Consider the following 17589-nt stretch of genomic DNA (forward strand, 5'->3'; position numbering starts at 1 on the left):
GGTAAACGGAAGGAGGCGCAAACGAAGGACCTGAGCGGGTATACATAACTGCGGGGTTCGGGGAAAGGCGCCTTCGCCCCCCCCCAAAAAAAAACCCTATGCTACGCTACGACGCACTACCCGCTGCTAATTTTCTTGTAACGACGATATTTATTATTATAATAATTTTACTGACGTTGCCACCACACCACTGTTGCTTGGTTGCTTCTTTTTTTTTTTTTCTTTTTTTTTTTTTCCACCTTTTGTTCTCCGCACAATTTTTTGGGGTTCACTTTTTACATGCAAATTGAAAAAAAAAAAAAAAAAAAAACGGTCGCGCGGACGAACTAACAAGGAAGGGACTGCCAAAATGTAGTGTATACCTTTATCCATGCACAGCTATAGGATCAACTTACGTGAAAATTTTTTCTTTTTTTACGTTCCCTTTTTACGTGCCTTTTTTATGTGCCTTTTTTATGTGCCTTTTTTTATGTACAACTACGTGTTGCTTCAAAATAGTTGATGTGTTTAGGTGGGCACTTCTAACCTGGCTGTGTAAACCTGTGGTCAGGTCAGTGTGCCTCGCGCGGAGGCAGCTGGTGTTGGTAGTTCAAAGTGGAAGGCGCCACTTGGGGGGGAAATTATATTCCTCTTTCGAAGCACACCGAGGTATACGCTACGCACCCCCCCCGAGGAGGTGGTAAACTGCCGCGATTCCCTGCATGTAAATTTCCCTCGTTCCATTTGGACCCACTATTGTGGAAAAAGGATGGCGAATTAACTCACCGAGGTGCTTCATTCAAGGGACTTTCCTTGTACACAGGTGGTCAAATGCCTCGCTTGTGTGTGTACATGAGTATTTCCGTGTGTGCCCTCCGTTGGATGTACTTGTGCTCGGGGCCCATGCCCACTCGCGCAGAGACGGGATGCAAAATGAGTTACAATTTGTTAAAGGAAATAATCTCGGCGGACTGAACGAGTCCTTCGACTTCCTCATCCAACTCTTCACCTTCCATCAATTCTTGAAGCTCTTTTTTCTTCTTAACGTCCTGCTCACTTAGCCCCACATTTTCTATCATCTCGATCAGTTCGTCTGTGTTTATCAAGTCGTCCACGATAACGCAGGAAACCTGCAGGGGGGGGTGAGGTGCGCATGGAGAGATGATCATGATGTGGTGACCACCATGCGGAGGTCTTAGCAAACGCGACAATGTTCATATAGCTGGTGCGCCCCACTCGGACAAGCGTTTATGCGTCAGTCATGCAACAGTCGGTTATGCGCACGTGGGGGGGACTGAATGGTGCAAAAGGGGGGCACAAACGGGGCACCGAATTTATCATAGAATTTCTGGGGAGGGTCCACAAACGGGGAACACCTAAACGTGTGCACTTTTTAGCGCATATTACCTGTAGCTTGAAGAGGCCAAATGCAAAGGGCATCTTTTTGTGCGCCTTTCCCCATGTCAGCCCTTCCATTTCGATTTCCTTCACCAGTTTTAACACTTGGTCCAGGTTGGTTTCTTCTCCGTACGGCTTTATGTCGATAATGAGGGAGGACCTGTCGAGTTGGGAAGGGGCGGCAGCATGATTAGGAGCCATAGGCATATATACATATGTATGTACACATTGGGGAATGGGGGGGGGAGATAATCAAGCTGCGCGTGGGTGTCGCGAAACAATGCGGAGCTCGCCATAGAGGCGGTTGTCGTGCTGTCCCCCATACATGCGCCTTTCCACTTCCACTGGTTTATTCCCAGTGTGCCCATTTTCGCCTTACTTGTTGATGACTGGTTTCTTGCATGGCTTTTTCCCCGGCTGCTGGCTAGCCGTACCCTCTTGACTGCCTTCGTTATGTAGAAGGTAGTAGCTGAGAGGTACATACAACTCGTCGTATGTGTTCGCCATTTTGTTTTTCTTTTTTTTTTGTTCTGTTTCTCTTCTTTTTTTCGTTTTTCTGTTTTTTTTTTTTGTTAACCTGTTCGGTTTCCCCTTTTCGTGCTTCTCCAAATTTGCCTATTATGACCAGGCGGTTTTATTTTTTTTCCGATGCTCAGATTTTTTTTAAGCTAGGGATAAAATTGGTTTACGCAGGTAGCGTGGCTTCTTTCGGTTGGGGTTAAGTCGCGTGGCGCAAAAGGGAAAGTGCTTTGGACGAAATGACAAGGGTTAGAGAAAATGCTTCTTTTATTCGTAAAATTATTTTCATGTTCCTGATGCGGCCGAAGTATTTTTCTCACGTAAGGCACATTTCGCGCATAAGCATATGCTCTAATCATATGCGCACAAGGAAATACTTCCACCCCACTTCTCCTAATTCTTACGTGCTCATTTATACGTTTGGTAGTTGATTCGAATGGAACCGCCAACCTCTTGTGCGCGGGGCCGCCAATTTTTTTTTTTTTTTTTCAAGTCTACATTTTAACCTGACTATTCATTTTTTTTTTTTTTTTTCCCATTTGGGGACAGTTTTCCCACTTTGGAAACATTCTTTTTTTATTTTTTCTCCCTCCATTTTGTTGTTTTGAGCCAGGGAGAGATTGATTTCCCCTTCCAAGTAACTAAACACCTTTTTGAATTCAAATTTGTTGAAAAACGGGGAAAGGAGTTACTAATCCCATCGCAGAAGGGTTAGGATTAATCAGCTAGCCGTACACAAAAAAAAAATTGCACACAAAAGAGCGTCAAAAATTTATGAACAGGTCAGGCGATTAAAAAAAAGCGTTGCACACACATAAATAAATAAATACAACATATGTAATCATGGGTACATGTACATATGCTCACTTTGGGGACTGTCAAGTAGGGGCATGGTCCTACATGTGGGGGGATTTACCTTCGAGCGAACAAAACACTCGTCCAGCTGCGTACAGCTGCGTGCAGAGGCGTGCAGTTGCTTCCTCCTGTGCGCACATTTATTCCGATTAGCCCTCACCAACGAGGTAACACCGTATCCTTCTTCTTTTCGCAAACTGTTGTTAGTCCCACCGCTGCGCGATGTCTTTCCTTCTGTGCTTAATGTCGCCTTTTTCCCTTTCTCCCATCACCGCGCCTGCTGCTACGCCCGCTGCTGTCGCTATTATGTGGGCGCCGCTCTCGTTTGCGAGATTCTCCCCCTTTGCTGCGGTGAGACTTATGCTTGTGACGTATATGGCTCATTTCATCGTCATTTTTTCTGTCCCTCTGTTTGTACCTTTTTGGCGACACGGATCTCTCTCCATGGCGTCCCTTCCTTTTGTCTGCAACGTTGTGGGACGAAGTGGACCGCCGATCTTCACTCTCCTTTTCTCCTTTGCCATCCCTTTTGTTTAACGATTTTTCAAAGTTGAGGGCCCACAATTCATCTTCATCCATCAGTTTCTTCCGTTTTTCCTCATTCTGTTTATTCCGTATTTTATCGAACGTCTTGGTCAAATTTATTTCGCTCTCGATAACGTTGTACACGCCTATTCCTTGTCCCTCGGCGCCGGTTGGCTTGTATTCGTTTTTTCCCTGCAGGGGGGTTGGAGAAGAGAGAAAAAAAAAATGGGGAGGAGGAAAAGGTGATGTGCGCACAGAGCTAGCAGCACATCGAAGTCGTGGCACTACACATAAGCTTCTATCTACATATGTGTACATATGAAAATATATGCACATGTGAATGCGTGGCGGCGCCCTCGAACGTGGAGCATTACATCGTCGTTGGCATATTTTTGGGGGAGCCTGTAATTTAAAATGTGGTCAACCACTAGAGGTCGGTCCAGCAGCTTGTATCCGTTAAAATTATCTACCGCTAGCACTGTGCTGCGCTGGTCCTCATACGATAGGAAGCAATACCCCTTGGATTTTCCTGTAGAGGGAGGAGATGAAAGAAAACACAGCTAAGTGCTGCACCAAATGGTGATATATTGCCATCACTCCTACGGATAATATAGTGGACAATGGTCGCGACCACCTTTTTGCAGTTTGGTCGAATTACCTGTCTCCTTGTCTCGCACCAGGTTAACGTCTATCGGTTCGCCAAACTGCGAAAATACGATAACGATGTCTCCTTCGGTTAGTCTGCTGTCCAGGTTGCCTGCTCAGGGGGAGGGGAATTGGCCGTCGAGCATATGTATAGTTTTGCTCCGACGTACGCAGCGGTGAAGTGACGGGAAGCCTCTCTTGCTATCGCGCCCACTGTTGCTACCGCCCTGTTGGTCGCCTACCTATGTAGATGTAACTGGAGTCCTTATACTGGTCGTGCCACGAGGTTTGATCATTTCCAATATTCTTCAGCTCCGCTTCGTTCAATTTTTCGACGCTCCGGATTTTATCAAATATGCCCATTTTTGCGCGGCCCTTCGACTCTTTGCTGCTTCTTCGTTTGTTCTTCCCTGTTGCTACGACCGCTAATGACACACGCGCATCTCAAGCTGTGACGCCGCTAATCCGTTAGCATTTGCCCAGCGGCGTTCCATCACAGTTGCAGATATGTACACGGACACTCTTACATGCATGTCATTTTTTTTTTTTTTCTTTTTTTAACGGTACGGATGAATGGGGAAAGAACAACGGGTGTGTGAGGAGTATGAGTGCCTTCCAAATGAAGCTTCCTCAGTGGTTGGAGAAAATAAAAAACATTAAAGTCGCACTCGAGACAGGTGACCTTCATCCAAGCATGAACGTGTACATGTGCATAAACGCGTGCATTTGCCTGTACGTGTAAGTGCCATGCTCATTGGGAATACACTGCTCTGAGTGGATGTTCCCCTGAAAATGTTTTCACCGGAAAAAAATATATATTCTTAAAAATGGTATATAATCTCATTCACGTGTTATTGCAAATCGCAAAAATGTGATACCCGTATGGCGTATCACTCTGTCGCCTTTTCTTGTAATAAGCGAATTTTTTCGCATTCAAAATGGGGAAAAAAAAAAAAAAAGCTAGCTCAGCTGGGTTAACTTAAAAATGATAAACGGGGTTGCAGAGCAGAGTAAATTAGTCCTCTAAATGTACATAAAAAAAAAAGAAGAGAATGTAGATGCGCTGCTAAACATTGCATATATACGCATATAAGGTATATATATATGTATATATATATGTATATACGTATATATATATGTATGTACGTATGAGTCGGCGAAGCGCCGCTGCACGGGAAGGGGGGGAGGAATTTGAAGTGCCAAAAATGAGCAGGTATGTATTTTATGTGGGTACCACACTCGTGTAAACATGAACACAAATCTGAGGAAGGGGGGTCGTCCCCGCGCGATGGAGAACAAACACGCGCCAAAACGTAAACATATAGGGAGGGGGGGAGTAAGCTGCGCTGTTCTCTCTCCCCTTCTGCGACGTCCAACTCGATGCTGTAAAGAGTAGAAGCTGTAATGGGTCACCACAGAGAGATCACACCCATGGGGGGGGAGCATCAGTAGCGATAGCAGTAGCAATAGCATCATCAATAGCAGCATCAATAGCAGCATCAATAGCAGTAGCACTAGCCACGTGGCAAATAAAATTGAGGAACCATTCCCACTTCATTTAGGGAAGCGTGCTAGGCGAAGGGAGCGCCTACGGGTAGTATCTGTCCTGCAGTTTTTGTTCACTTTATCTGACAATAAGCGGGGGATACCATAAGGCTAGTCATACTCTCTGCGAGCTGCTTCTCCGACGTTGTGAGATGAGCCCGGCGGGGGAGGTTCCGATTGGGGCAACGTGCCACGGCCAAAGTTGCATCACCATGGGGTGATCAAAAGGGTAAAATTTTTCTACTATGTAGAGATGAATCCATTTCGAATGAGACGAAGTGGTTTGCGTTTGGGGTGAGTGCTCCGTCTAAGTGACTTGCGTAGGGGGGGAGTGCTCCGTCGAAGTGGTTTGCGTTGGGGGGGAGTGCTCCGTTCTCCCACCTTTGTATGGTAAGAGGAAGGGGGTTCGCCACTCGGTGCGCGCAGACAGTCCCATGCAGAGTGCCAGTATATGCGCCGGCAAAACAGCTACCTCACGTTCCTCTCATTTTTAACTTTTTTTTTTCTGACGGATGAAGAGTTTTCTTCGTGATGTTCATGCTTTATGTTTTCCTCCACTAGCGCGAGTTTTTTCCTTTTGTTGCTCCTAACTGCCTCATTGTTGGATATCATCCTGCCTACCTGTGGCTCACGTTTCACTCTCCCCAAGTTTATTACATCCCTGGTGCTCTTTACCTCCATCGGATTAGCAAAGATAGTCCCCTCTGCATTGTCCATCCCCTTGGCATCGTAAAAGTTATCTCCATAATGCTCTGCAAAATTGTCGGAACAATGGACTAGACTATCTTCCATCGCATTCAGGTTGTTAAAAAGGCTTCCTGTCCTGTTTGAGGCATCGTTAAGATAATCCTGCGTAGCGTCGCTATGATGCCCACTATTACTGTTATCTAAAATTTGATTGTAGTTTAGCACCCCGTGAGGTTCCAGCTGGGTGAGTTTATTTTTGCCCGCCTGCTCATTTAGGACGAGACGGGGATCTGCAGTGATTCCACTCTGCAGGAATAACTGCGTCATGTTCGTTTTTTTGATTATGGGTGCGTGGGATGAACTCTCCATTTTTTTGCTGATCGTGTCCATCAGAATGCTGTTTTGCATATCGGTGAGGTTATCTTGGAAGGTCTGCAGCTGTTGCTTTTTGCTCGGGTGCTTCCTCTCCAAGTGTTCGCCTTGGTTCGCGGCGTCAGCGGGGGTGACACCCTCTTCCGCGGCCGTCACGATAGGTGCGTCGGAGGTGGGCACCCTCCTCGCTGCGATCGGTACGTCGGATGTAGGCCCCATCCTCGCTGCGATTGGCACGTCGGAGGTGGGCAATTTCCCCACCAGGTTGCCCCCTCGCTTGTGCACTCCATTCACGAAATCCGCCCCGCCCTCGAGCCCGTCCATCGCCCCGAGGAGAAGGCCATTCGGGTCCTCCCCCTGCGCACTCACATCTGCCTTGCTCTTCACCTGGTTGAGCAGCACCCCCTGCTGGTCGAGCGGCACCCCCTGCTGGTCGAGCGGCACCCCCTGTTGGTTGAGCGGCACCCCCTGCTGGTCGTCCTCCCCAGTTAACGCAGACGAATTGGAGCGAATAAAATGATCCAAATCTTTGTCCACAACAGAGTCGAAAATGTTTAGTAATAACACATCATCATGGTCGTCCCCCGAGGAGAGGGAAGAATCAATTTTCTGTTTAATTTCTTCCGATTTAATTTTAATGAGTTGCTCATACACAGAAATATTTTGTTTCAATCCAAGGATGGGAACTCTCCCCGATGAGTTTTCCTTACGCTGATAACAATGGTGCACATTTTTGTGGAGCTGAAAGAGGACCTTCAAATTGGAGAAGTACTCCTTAAGTCTACTGTACCTGTGAAGTAGTAGATCGTATTCCTTCTGGAGGAGGTCATTTCTTTTTAGTATTTTTTCTACGTCGCTTTCTTTGTTGTCATTCGTTTGTACCGTTGCACAGAGTTTGATATTCCTCGCTCGAAAGGCATACTTGAGAGTGTTATTCGATTCCTGAAAGGATTTTCTCGAAGGGTTGATATTGGCTATCATCACGACAAGGCAGTTTCCTTCCAAGGAATTCTTTAACAGGTGCGTTAATTTGCTATCCCTATATTTGACTCTCACCTTTGGGATATGTTTATTAGACGCTAGGGAGTTGATACAGTTAGCTAGGGCAAGGAGGGATTGGTTAATATAGGATCCTTCTTTGAATCTCTCTCCTTTATTCGAAGTAGCACTAGCTCTCTCAGAACCAGCTAAATCGACGAAGCATAATTTGGCCTTATAATTTATTGCATTCATATTGTTATCCATAATTTCGTTGTGGATATATATCTGTAAAATGGCATGGGATCTACTGGATACTTTATTAGCCCTAGTAGGTGACATTTTTCTATTTTTCACTCCCTCATTTATTAACATCATTGCTTGTTGGTAACTCTCTACATGTACTTCACATAAATTACTTACACGTACTTCAGCTGTATCTTCTTGAACTTCCAAAGACTTGTTTTTTTCCTTTCCAAGTAGATCCCTAATCGTTTCATTATATACCTCTAGGAAGCTCATGAGAACTTTTGCTTTTTCATATTTTTTCTCCTTAATGATGGTAAATAATTCGAGGAGAGACAGTTGAACGATCCCATTCTGATTCTTATCGTCTAACATGGTATACGTTTTTCCTGAACCCGTGGCTCCATATGCAAAAACGGTTCCATTGACTCCTTTAAAGACGTGAGGAATTAACGGCTTGGCGGTGTGCAGAAACACATTTTCCTGTGTTGCATTAACGTCGAATACTACATCGAATACGTAAGTTGCTTGTTTTTTTTTTTGAGAGAGTAGATAGCATTCTTTTTGATTTTCCTTTTCGATTAAGACATAGTTTTTGTTAAATATGGAGACGATATTTTCTTCCGATTCGGAAATGGGTTTTATTCTCACTGCAACTTTTACGTTAGAATACGCGTTTAGCGTGTTTATTAGGTTAGAAGAGTCTCCCCGTTTTAGGACACTGTTTTCTCCGTTGCTACTGAAGGAGGGGTCTGCGCAGGAGGTGGTGTTGTATGTGCATGTCGCTGCCCCCCCGTTAGTAGAGTTCGCGCTGAAAATATTTTTTATGTTAATCTGAGGGATGTAAATGCTGTCGTAGATATTTTTGGACGTTATGGGGTACTCACTGATGTGGTCCACTACGTTTTTGTTAGCTTGGCTCTTCGTCACTGACAGCCTATTTTTGCTTTTAGCTTCCATGGTCCCGTTTTTCGTCTTTACTTCGAGCCTGGCAGCGCCGATTAAACTGGTCACACCCGTCGAGTTGGTCACTCGGGATGAGCTGGCCACGCTAGTCGAGTTGGTCACTCTGGATGAGCTGGTCACGCTAGTCGAGTTGGTCACTCGGGATGAGCTGGCCACGCTAGTCGAGTTGGTCACTCGGGATGAGCTGGCCACGCTAGCTGCACTCGTCGCGGCCTTCCTCTTGGGGGCCCGCTTCTTCTCATTGGGGATGGCCGCTGCCGGTCGCGCACCGCTCCCATTCAAGTGGGCGCCGCCACCGCCCGGCTGCGGTCGGCCGCGGCTTCGATTTCCACCCGCGGGGTTGCTACTCTTGGCGCCGTCTTCCCTCGCGTTGCAGAAGATTTTTAGGGTTCGGTCATTATGGCTTATTATGCTGTTTGCCTGGCTGTTCGGGCTGAACTTTTTTTTTCCACCTGCCCTTTCCTCGCCCCGAGCGGTGCCAACACTGCAAACACTGCCAGCACCGGCAACACCGCTAACACCGGCAACACTGCAAACCCCGCCAAACCCGGTGAGCAGCGGAACGCTGGTCAGATTATGGCTGCTTTTTAGGAAGGCCTTCTTGCTATCGCCTAGCGCGGGTTCATCGTTTAGGGACCTTTTTTTCACGTGCAAATTGGTCCTGTGTGTAAATCTGAAGTTCCTTCTCACATCACTAAACTCAGGCGAAATAGTTAACACATTTATTTTTTTATTTTCTCTTGCGTCATTGTTGGTCGCACAGGAAGCGGGGGTCCAAGTGCCAATTTCGCCATTCGCCCCTTCTGCGCGGCTTTCTTCGCGGCTTTCTTCGCTTCGTTCTTTGCTGCGTTCTTCGCCGCTTCCCTCGCCGCTTCCCTCGCCGCTTCCCTCGCTGCCTTTTTTTTTTTTTTTTTAAATTGGCTTCCCCCTCCGTATCGTTGTGCAGCAGGGCGACCCCGTTTTTTTCCTTCTCGCTTTCGCCCGCCTCGCTCTGCGCTTCGAAAAAGATCGTGTCCCCCCTGGCGATGCCCTCGTTCTCGCCGTTAGCTGCGTTAGCGGCGTTCGTCTTGTTTTCTTCGTTAACGCCGTTCGTCTTGTTTGCTTCGTTAGCGCTGTTAGCTGCGTTAGCGGCGTTAGTCTCGCTTGCTTTGTTAGCGGCGTTAGTCTTATTTGCTTCGCTCGCCGCGTTCAACCCGTTCAGCTGTTTCAACTTTTTGTAATTCACGTAAATTTCTTCCAAACTTTTACCGCCCTCTCCATCGTGACTCTTCGTAATTACATCGGAGAGCTCCCCACGCATTGTATTTTTCTCCCCTACCCTTTTGGTAATACAAAAACGTTTATTATAAGCCCCTTTTGGCTAGTCAATCTGCACACACATGTGTGTAGTTAGGGTTACGGGTAGAAGGAGGGGAGTGTTCCCTCGAGAGGAACAAAAAGGTTACTGTTTATCTCCGCAGAGTTGGTTCCACGTATTTGACCATGCGTTACACATGTGAAGAGATAGGTACCCATTTAGGGACAGAGTAACCTCCTGAGTAGAGCCGTCGAATTAATGCAAACGGGGGGTTTCCTCCGAGATGGTGTATTTGCTGATTGTCTTCAAATGGGTAATCGGAAAATTTGCAGCTCAGTATCCCTTTTTTTAATAACCATTATTTGAAGCGATAAATTTTTTTTGTGCAAACGGATCTGAGCAGACAGGAATTTGCTTAAAGGAGAGGTGGTGCTCTTTGCTGTCTTGGGGAGAAATGGGCTTACATGTAGCACATTATAAGGGAGGAAAAAAAAAAAAAATAGATATACTGGGGGATTTTCCCCTTATTGGTACGCACATGTATACATTTTCCTGCGCTCCGCAGAGTGGACTGTACTTTGCGTCTCCCCTTAGTGACCCCCACCCCTCCAGCCGGTCGGCACATGAATACAAAGGTGTATGGGCATGTGGGACGATAAGATACTACGACGTGGCGGAGTAGAGATCGGCCGAGGCGTCAACTCTCATGTACGCCTATACGCACGAAGCCCTCGCGCGGGATAGGCAAATGAACGGGGAAATAACTTCAAAAATAAACGCGTAAAAAGGAAATGTTTAAGTGTTAAAGTTTACGAAAAAAAAAATAATAAAATAATAAAATAGCCAAATTGGTTAACGCGGGACGCATTGGTCAAATTTACCAAAACGGAGGCCCTCATCAAATCTGCCAAATTTGATGTTTTTTTTTTTTTTTTTTTTTTTTCTTAACCTTTTGCACATATAATTCAACGCACTCTATGCGATGAGTCCAGGCCCCTTATGCTAGACAAGTCTTTCCCATTGCTTCGTTCGTGCTGCCTTTTTCTTTCCCCCCCTTTTGGTTTATTTTTCCCATCATTTGGAGGTGTACATGTTATGAGCACAAGCAGGAACGTACGTATGCATGTATGTATATCTATGCACAAATGTAGGTTTTTTTTTTTTTTTTCCCCCTTGTGTGTGTGTGCCATGGTTCCAACCCGGGGAATTACTCACGCGAGTGCATCCGTCGATTCGTTCATTTGAAGGAAATTTTTTTTTTTTCCTCCATGCTTCACCAACTTTGTATTAACCTTTGTAGACTGCTCACTTAGGCCTTTTCTACAAACCTCTCCTTGTTTTCTTTTTATATGCAACTCTTTTTGAGGGAACATAAATGTGCATTCCCCATTGGGGCCTACACACATATACCCTCATTTTGCTGCTTCAATGGGATTAAGTGTCCCCCCCCTTTTTTTTTTTTTTTCTTCTCAGACATTGTTGTGCTGAACAAATGGCTCACTGGGATGGGTGTTCAATCCCATGGACTATTCATAAATTTTACAAAAAAAAATATACAATTTCCATGCAAGGTTGATCGTCACGATGTCGTTTATCCGTAAAATAATTATCTTATTGAGGGGAGGAATACTCCTCTGCTACGTCTCATCATTGTATGTGCACTGCCACTCACGCGTCTCTGGATGGAGTGAACCGTCAAGTTATGGAACACCTCCATGCGGAAATTCCATCGTACATGAAAAAACAGAAAGGGAAATTCTCAAATACATTCCGCATCTCTCTTGACAACCTACAGCTTTTTCTTAACCCTGTTGGAAATGTAAAAAATTGTGTGCGTGTTTTTTAAAAGTTTTTTTTTTTTTCCTCCATCTTCCTGTTCAGGGAATCCAAACGTTCTGTATCGCAAATGGGAAGGACTTTTTTGTCACCATAAAAAGGATATATATTCGGTGGGCAAATTGACACATTGGCTGGCAAATTAACTCTTCACTCAGAGGAGAAGTCGTGCAATTAATATGCCTCAAAAAAGGAGGCGGTGGAGTGGGGGATACACCGTTCACTTCTTCATTTTAAATTTTGTATGATAAGAGGGGCCCTCCTTGGGAAGACCATCTTCGGGGCACTTGCATTTTGGTATTCCTCCATTGGCAAACTACTTCGCGGGGTAACTTAGTGGGGACATGCCCCCTTCCTCTTCTTCTTCTTCTCCTTCCTCTTCTTTTCCTCACGTAATGTGATCCTGTCCTCCGTCCAATCGCTGCCTCTTAGATGCCACTTTCCTAACTAAAGCTGTTCATGTTAAATTTGGGTATTTCCCAGCTATCCTCCACACACATCTTCGGGGGGGGAAAAAAAAAAAAATGTAATTCACATGGAGTAGCAGTGTCATACGTGGGGAAAAAAACAGTGGCGAAATACGTATGCTCTGTTGCACTTTCGTGTAGCGGCTCGCCTTACCAAGACTCTCCTATTGTACATATTCCTGTCGTTAATGAAAATCCGAGCTGCCTCCGGATTCGCGGGGGAAGACGTATTCGGGTCATTCAGCAAAGACTGAATAGACGTCAGCAACGAAGTTATATCATAAATGGGACTCCACTGGTTTTGCAAAATATCCAGGCAAATATTTCCATCGGTATATATATTTGGGTGAAACAACTTTGACAGGAATTTTACCTTGGGGGGACTTACGGGGTACTCTTCTGAAAAATTAATGATTAAGTGGAAAATGCCACATTCCCATATGGTATCTTCCGGGCCCCTAATGATTGCATGGCAACACATGATGTTGTCTGCGAATGGGGCAGCCTCAAAGCTTTTGTTCTGATCCTTGTTGATTTTGTTTAAATCTTGAATTATCCTTCGCCTGGCGAACGTTGACATGGTGCGCAGGCCGTGGTAGCGAGGGGGGTAGCCGTGGTGATAGTTGCGGTGATAAACGTTGCTGCGCGCCTTGCGATGTTATAGGGTGCTAAAATGGAATGCTTTCCCACTTCAAATCTTCCAACGAGTGGCGCTTTCTCTTTTTATGTTTACATTTCTTCCCCGCCAAATGCGCCCTCGTCTTCGCGTTACTCTTACGCTTAGTTTTTATATGTACGACGACAACGTTATTGGGCTTGCTGGCAAAGTTTGGTTCATCAATCTGTTCATTGGTTTCTTACCGTCACAAGCGGAATGTTGCTATGTAGTCCAGCATATACTCCATTACATGCTCCATTACGAATTGCAATTTCCATCACGCTTGTTTTCCTGTTTTCCTGCGCTTTATCCTCTTGCTCATCAATTGCGCCACTTCAATTTTGTTGCATTTGTTTTTCCCTCAAATGGCTAGTTGGGTAAAAAATTACCTGAACAGTTCAGCTTTTTTTTTTTTCGAAAATCTGTTCATAATTTATTTTTTAACAAATTAGCTTTCCAAAAAAAGGCGGGGAAAAAAAAAAATAATAACGCAGCAATGGCAATTTTGCGTTTTGCAGCCCCTACAGGGTTGAAGTATAATAAAAAAAAGATCCACAAAATGGGGGGCATTTATATTTTTCAAAGCAGTTCAGTAGAGAATATTGCCGCTTTTTCCTCTTCCTCGATAATGAAAAGGAATAACTCCATTCATTGAAGAGATGGACCCAAATGAAATGCCTGCCTCGCTTTCTATAAGCACACAACGCGGGGTATTATATGTACTTACATACGCGCAGCTAAATACGTAATGGGAACAAGCAAACCGCAAAAAAATGAAGAGAGCTACAAGTTAAAAAAAAAAAAAAACACCCATTGTTGAGCAAACCTTTATAGATGAGAAGGCATAATTTACTTATGTGCCTAGCAGCATTGACCTTATCTTTGCATTTGCCCTGCAGAAAAGGCGTGGCGGCATGCTTATCTTGCAATGTGGCAAAGGTAAAATATGCTCCAAATGCGAGGCTAACAAGAATACAACAGAGGGAGAGAAGCGGGTATCCCGTGAAAGGAGAAATCACTGCATGTGCAGGGAAGAGAAAGTTCCCCGTCCTGTTCCTGTTGTCGAAGCGCTTTCACGGCCTTCCAAACAGATCGAGGTTGTTTTTTCGTCGCCTCCAAACGAAGGAGGGAAAAGGAACCGTCCTTTCGGGAGACTCGGGGAAGGTGCTAGGAAAGCCCAGCTGGGGATATTTCGGCAGCACGGTTGGTACTGGTCGCGTTGGTAGAGCCCCCCGTGGAAGTACCTCCATTTATAGCACGCCCATTGGCAGCATCCCCCTTGAGCACGTGTCGCACAGCAGAAAGCACTTCCCACTGCTCAAAATGTGCGCCTCGGGAGGCAGTGCGCCCGCGCGCGATTCCACAGTAATAAACGAAAGTAAGCAAAAGCAAGAGACCGATGCACACTCGGATATCTCGACGAATGAAAATAAATCGACAGGCATGTCGATCCACTCAAAAGAAAACGGTGATGTACGCGAAGAAAACAACCACTGTGGCCAAAGCAGAAAACCTTTCACCGTTGAGCAACTGGAAGAGATAAGAAAAAATTGCAGCTACCTCAAAATAAACGAAACGGAAAGTGACGAATATAGCATAGAGCTATACTTCCATTTTAGGGAATTCAAATTGTTAAGGAAAAAAGACGAGACGGTAAAGTCGTTGACAAATAGGATAATTTTAAATATGAAAAAGTCGAACAGAAAAAGGAAGAAGAGACCAAGTAAGAACTACAACCAAAGTGTGGAACAGCCCACGGGGGATGACTCCACAATAGAGAAGGAGGAGGACCCACCAAATGACATCCACTTTTTTGACAAGGAAAATAACATGGTGGAGGACAACTCGATTCTGATTAATGTGGTGGACAAACTAAGTTACATCCTCATTAATGAACACAAAGTAGAAGTATTCAAAGGGTTGTATGACCTGAAGCAAATTTATGTATCCATGGATGTGTATAGAGGACACCCCATAATCCCTGTGAATGCACCCATGGAAGACCTTCATTCGTATGTACACTACTGGACGTATGCACATGATAAGAAGGTGATCCAATCGCGCGATTTGTTTTACAAGCCTAGGAAGGAAGACACAAACAAAAAACTTCAGCTCGTTATATATAATAAGAAGAAGCCCTTCTTCTTCTACGTGACGAATGAAATAGAAGTACTGTCGAACGAATTTGAGGAGGATCTAAAAAGGAAAGGAGAAAGGTATCTCCATTTTGAGAAGGTGCTAAAGACAGATGAACCCAGCAGCGATAACATACTACGCATTTTAACCTACAACATTCTTGCACCTATATATACCAACACGAAGTACGCCCTAGAATATATGTTTAAAAATATAGACCCTTGTTATTTGAAAACGAATTACAGATCGCATTTGCTAATTCATGATATCAGTTACGATTATGATATTATTTGCCTGCAAGAGGTGAGCGAACATCTGCATTCCAACCTCTTCTCTGTGTACCTACATGACGAGTTCTATTCCTCGTACAAGCCAAAGAACAGTCATGGAAATGACGGCTGTTCCTTATTTGTTAATAAAAAGAAATTTACCCTAATTGAGTATAAAAATTATGAATTTAACCAAGTGGTGAAACTTCCAGAGTTGAAGGACGTATACGATAGCTTTATCAACTTGGGCAATGACCTGGAGGAAATCATCAGGGAAATTAAAACCGTTTTTCAGGTTGGCATTTACACACATAGGAGTAGCACAAATATATTTCTCGTGGCAAATACACATTTTTATTTCCACAGTTTGGCTAGCCATATTAGAGCATTACAGTCGCATAGCCTATTGCACATTTTGGAAACGCTCAAAAAAGAGTATGAACAGAAATGCGGGAAAACGGTGTATGTAGTGCTAAGTGGAGATTTAAATACAAATTTCGAGTCAGAAGTTTTTTCCTTCCTCGAAGGAAAGGACATTAATTCAGATTCGGACCTTTGGGTAAATTCCAAATTGTTTAAAAAGGAATATGACGATTTGAATAAATACCCAACATTATTTGACTTGGGAAAAAATGAGCATAATAATGAAAAAATTATTGGCCCCCATTTGGACAGGAAAAAATTCCTGCCATTATATTCCGCATATAAAAAGGGGGATATTGCTTACACCAACTGGAACAATAACTTTATTGACGTCTTGGATTACATCTTTTTGTCACCGGGGCTTAAGGTGAGACGGGTACTGAAGGGAATCGACAAGGAAAGCTTCGAGAAGTATAAGGGGGTGTTGTCTCCCATAAACCCCAGTGATCACATTAGCATAGCTGCCGAGGTGGAAATGTAGTAACTTGGGGTGATTCGCCTTTCGGGGGGGCTATGCCCAATGGGGTTGCTCCGTCCCCTCCGCAGCTCCACCCTCTCTGTTTTGTTGCGTTGTTTTGCTAGCCGATGGTTTTGCTAGCCCATGGTTTTGTTAATCCATCGTTTTGCTTATTTTATTTTTTTTTTTTACTTCACTTTTGCCTGAACAGGTCATACTTTTTTCAAATTTTGAAAAGTTGCGCAACATCCCATTTTTGCAAACCCGCGTTGTTCGTGAAGCTTAAAAATGACGGAGGGTGGTAGGGCCGCCACGAAATTGCATTTCCCCATTTGTGCCATTCAGGCATACTCAGTTGATATGGCACATTTCGCGCAAATGTGTTGTCACTCTCTTTTTTTTTTTTTTTTTTAATTCGCATTTCCAGTACTCCATTTGGCTAGTTGAAAATTTTTCAGCACGTCTGCTGGTTGCGTGGGAAATTGAGGATGAGGTTGAAGTTTTAGCGGTATCAATGTGACGAGTTCTCCTTTTCCATTGACTTCACCATCCTTTAGGGGGCCACTTAGCAGTCATGATTTACACCGATTGGCAAAACCACATTGTGTACCTCTCTCCACTGAGGTTATGTCCTTTCCCCCATCCGCGGAAATGCGTGGCGGTCGTTATGTAGGCGCATACTTTGACGTAAGCGGTCAGTCGGCCTATTTTGCAAACGAGGTGTGCTTCCCCCGGTGATGACGAAAAGCACGTGCGCTCCCGCCTTGGTAGGAGTGGGGAAATATGCTTTCAAGCGGCCTTCCCTACGGAATTTAACCCTTTAAAATAACGCACACACGCTGCAAGGGTAGAGTAGCAAAAAAAATAAATAAATAAAATAAAATAAATAAAAAAAAATAAATATAATAAAATAAAAAAAAAACACCAAAAAGGAAGTAGCGTTTGCAAAAAGTTAAGCATAGATAAAGAAAAAATAAAGAAAAGATTGATCAACAAACTGTGCTTTTTTCATCCCTGTGTTTGTCGGCTGGTGGCATGAACGTGTCCCTTTCGTAAGAATGACAAATGCGTAATTTTTTGCAAAAGGAAAACGTGCCACTTGTTTTTTTTTCCCCCCCCCCTGCCCACTGTTAAGGAGTAACACTTCATGCTTACAGGTTACACCATCGCCCTGTTGCATAAGCATACCTCGGCAGAGATCCCCTTCCCCCGATCTTACATGATTTTCAAGCGAGAGAAGGGGCCCCTTTCCGACACGTTTTTTTCTTAACCCGTAAGCACTCACCGCTGAGCGAGCAGAGCGAGTAGAGCATGCTGAGTATGCTGCAAAC

General features: G+C 44.6%; 5 protein-coding genes across 5 annotated transcripts; 1 reads left to right on the plus strand and 4 right to left on the minus strand.

Annotated features, from left to right (window-relative positions):
• Positions 1-917: 917 nt before the first annotated feature.
• Positions 918-1884, minus strand: PCYB_083020 (elongation factor 1; the record flags this gene model as incomplete). The annotated part of the gene is made up of 3 exons (XM_004222040.1): positions 918-1109; positions 1387-1537; positions 1757-1884. 3 exons carry the CDS (start codon positions 1882-1884, stop codon positions 918-920), a joined length of 471 nt encoding a protein of 156 aa, XP_004222088.1.
• Positions 1885-3142: 1258 nt separating this feature from the next.
• On the minus strand, positions 3143-4284 carry PCYB_083030 (RNA-binding protein; the record flags this gene model as incomplete). Its single annotated transcript, XM_004222041.1, has 5 exons — positions 3143-3215; positions 3290-3468; positions 3651-3805; positions 3935-4033; positions 4164-4284. 5 exons carry the CDS (start codon positions 4282-4284, stop codon positions 3143-3145), a joined length of 627 nt encoding a protein of 208 aa, XP_004222089.1.
• A 1650-nt stretch (positions 4285-5934) lies between these two features.
• On the minus strand, positions 5935-10015 carry PCYB_083040 (kinesin; the record flags this gene model as incomplete). The annotated part of the gene is made up of 2 exons (XM_004222042.1): positions 5935-9414; positions 9671-10015. The coding sequence occupies 2 exons, from the start codon at positions 10013-10015 to the stop codon at positions 5935-5937; spliced, it is 3825 nt and encodes a 1274-aa protein (XP_004222090.1).
• A 2276-nt stretch (positions 10016-12291) lies between these two features.
• On the minus strand, positions 12292-12895 carry PCYB_083050 (ubiquitin-conjugating enzyme E2; the record flags this gene model as incomplete). Its single annotated transcript, XM_004222043.1, has 2 exons — positions 12292-12348; positions 12470-12895. The coding sequence occupies 2 exons, from the start codon at positions 12893-12895 to the stop codon at positions 12292-12294; spliced, it is 483 nt and encodes a 160-aa protein (XP_004222091.1).
• A 1401-nt stretch (positions 12896-14296) lies between these two features.
• On the plus strand, positions 14297-16778 carry PCYB_083060 (endonuclease/exonuclease/phosphatase domain containing protein; the record flags this gene model as incomplete). Its single annotated transcript, XM_004222044.1, has 2 exons — positions 14297-16270; positions 16686-16778. 2 exons carry the CDS (start codon positions 14297-14299, stop codon positions 16776-16778), a joined length of 2067 nt encoding a protein of 688 aa, XP_004222092.1.
• Between the last annotated feature and the right edge of the window lie 811 nt (positions 16779-17589).

The sequence above is a fragment of the Plasmodium cynomolgi genome, chromosome 8, assembly GCF_000321355.1.
Source record: "Plasmodium cynomolgi strain B DNA, chromosome 8, whole genome shotgun sequence".
In the NCBI taxonomy this organism is placed as follows: Eukaryota; Apicomplexa; class Aconoidasida; order Haemosporida; family Plasmodiidae; genus Plasmodium; species Plasmodium cynomolgi.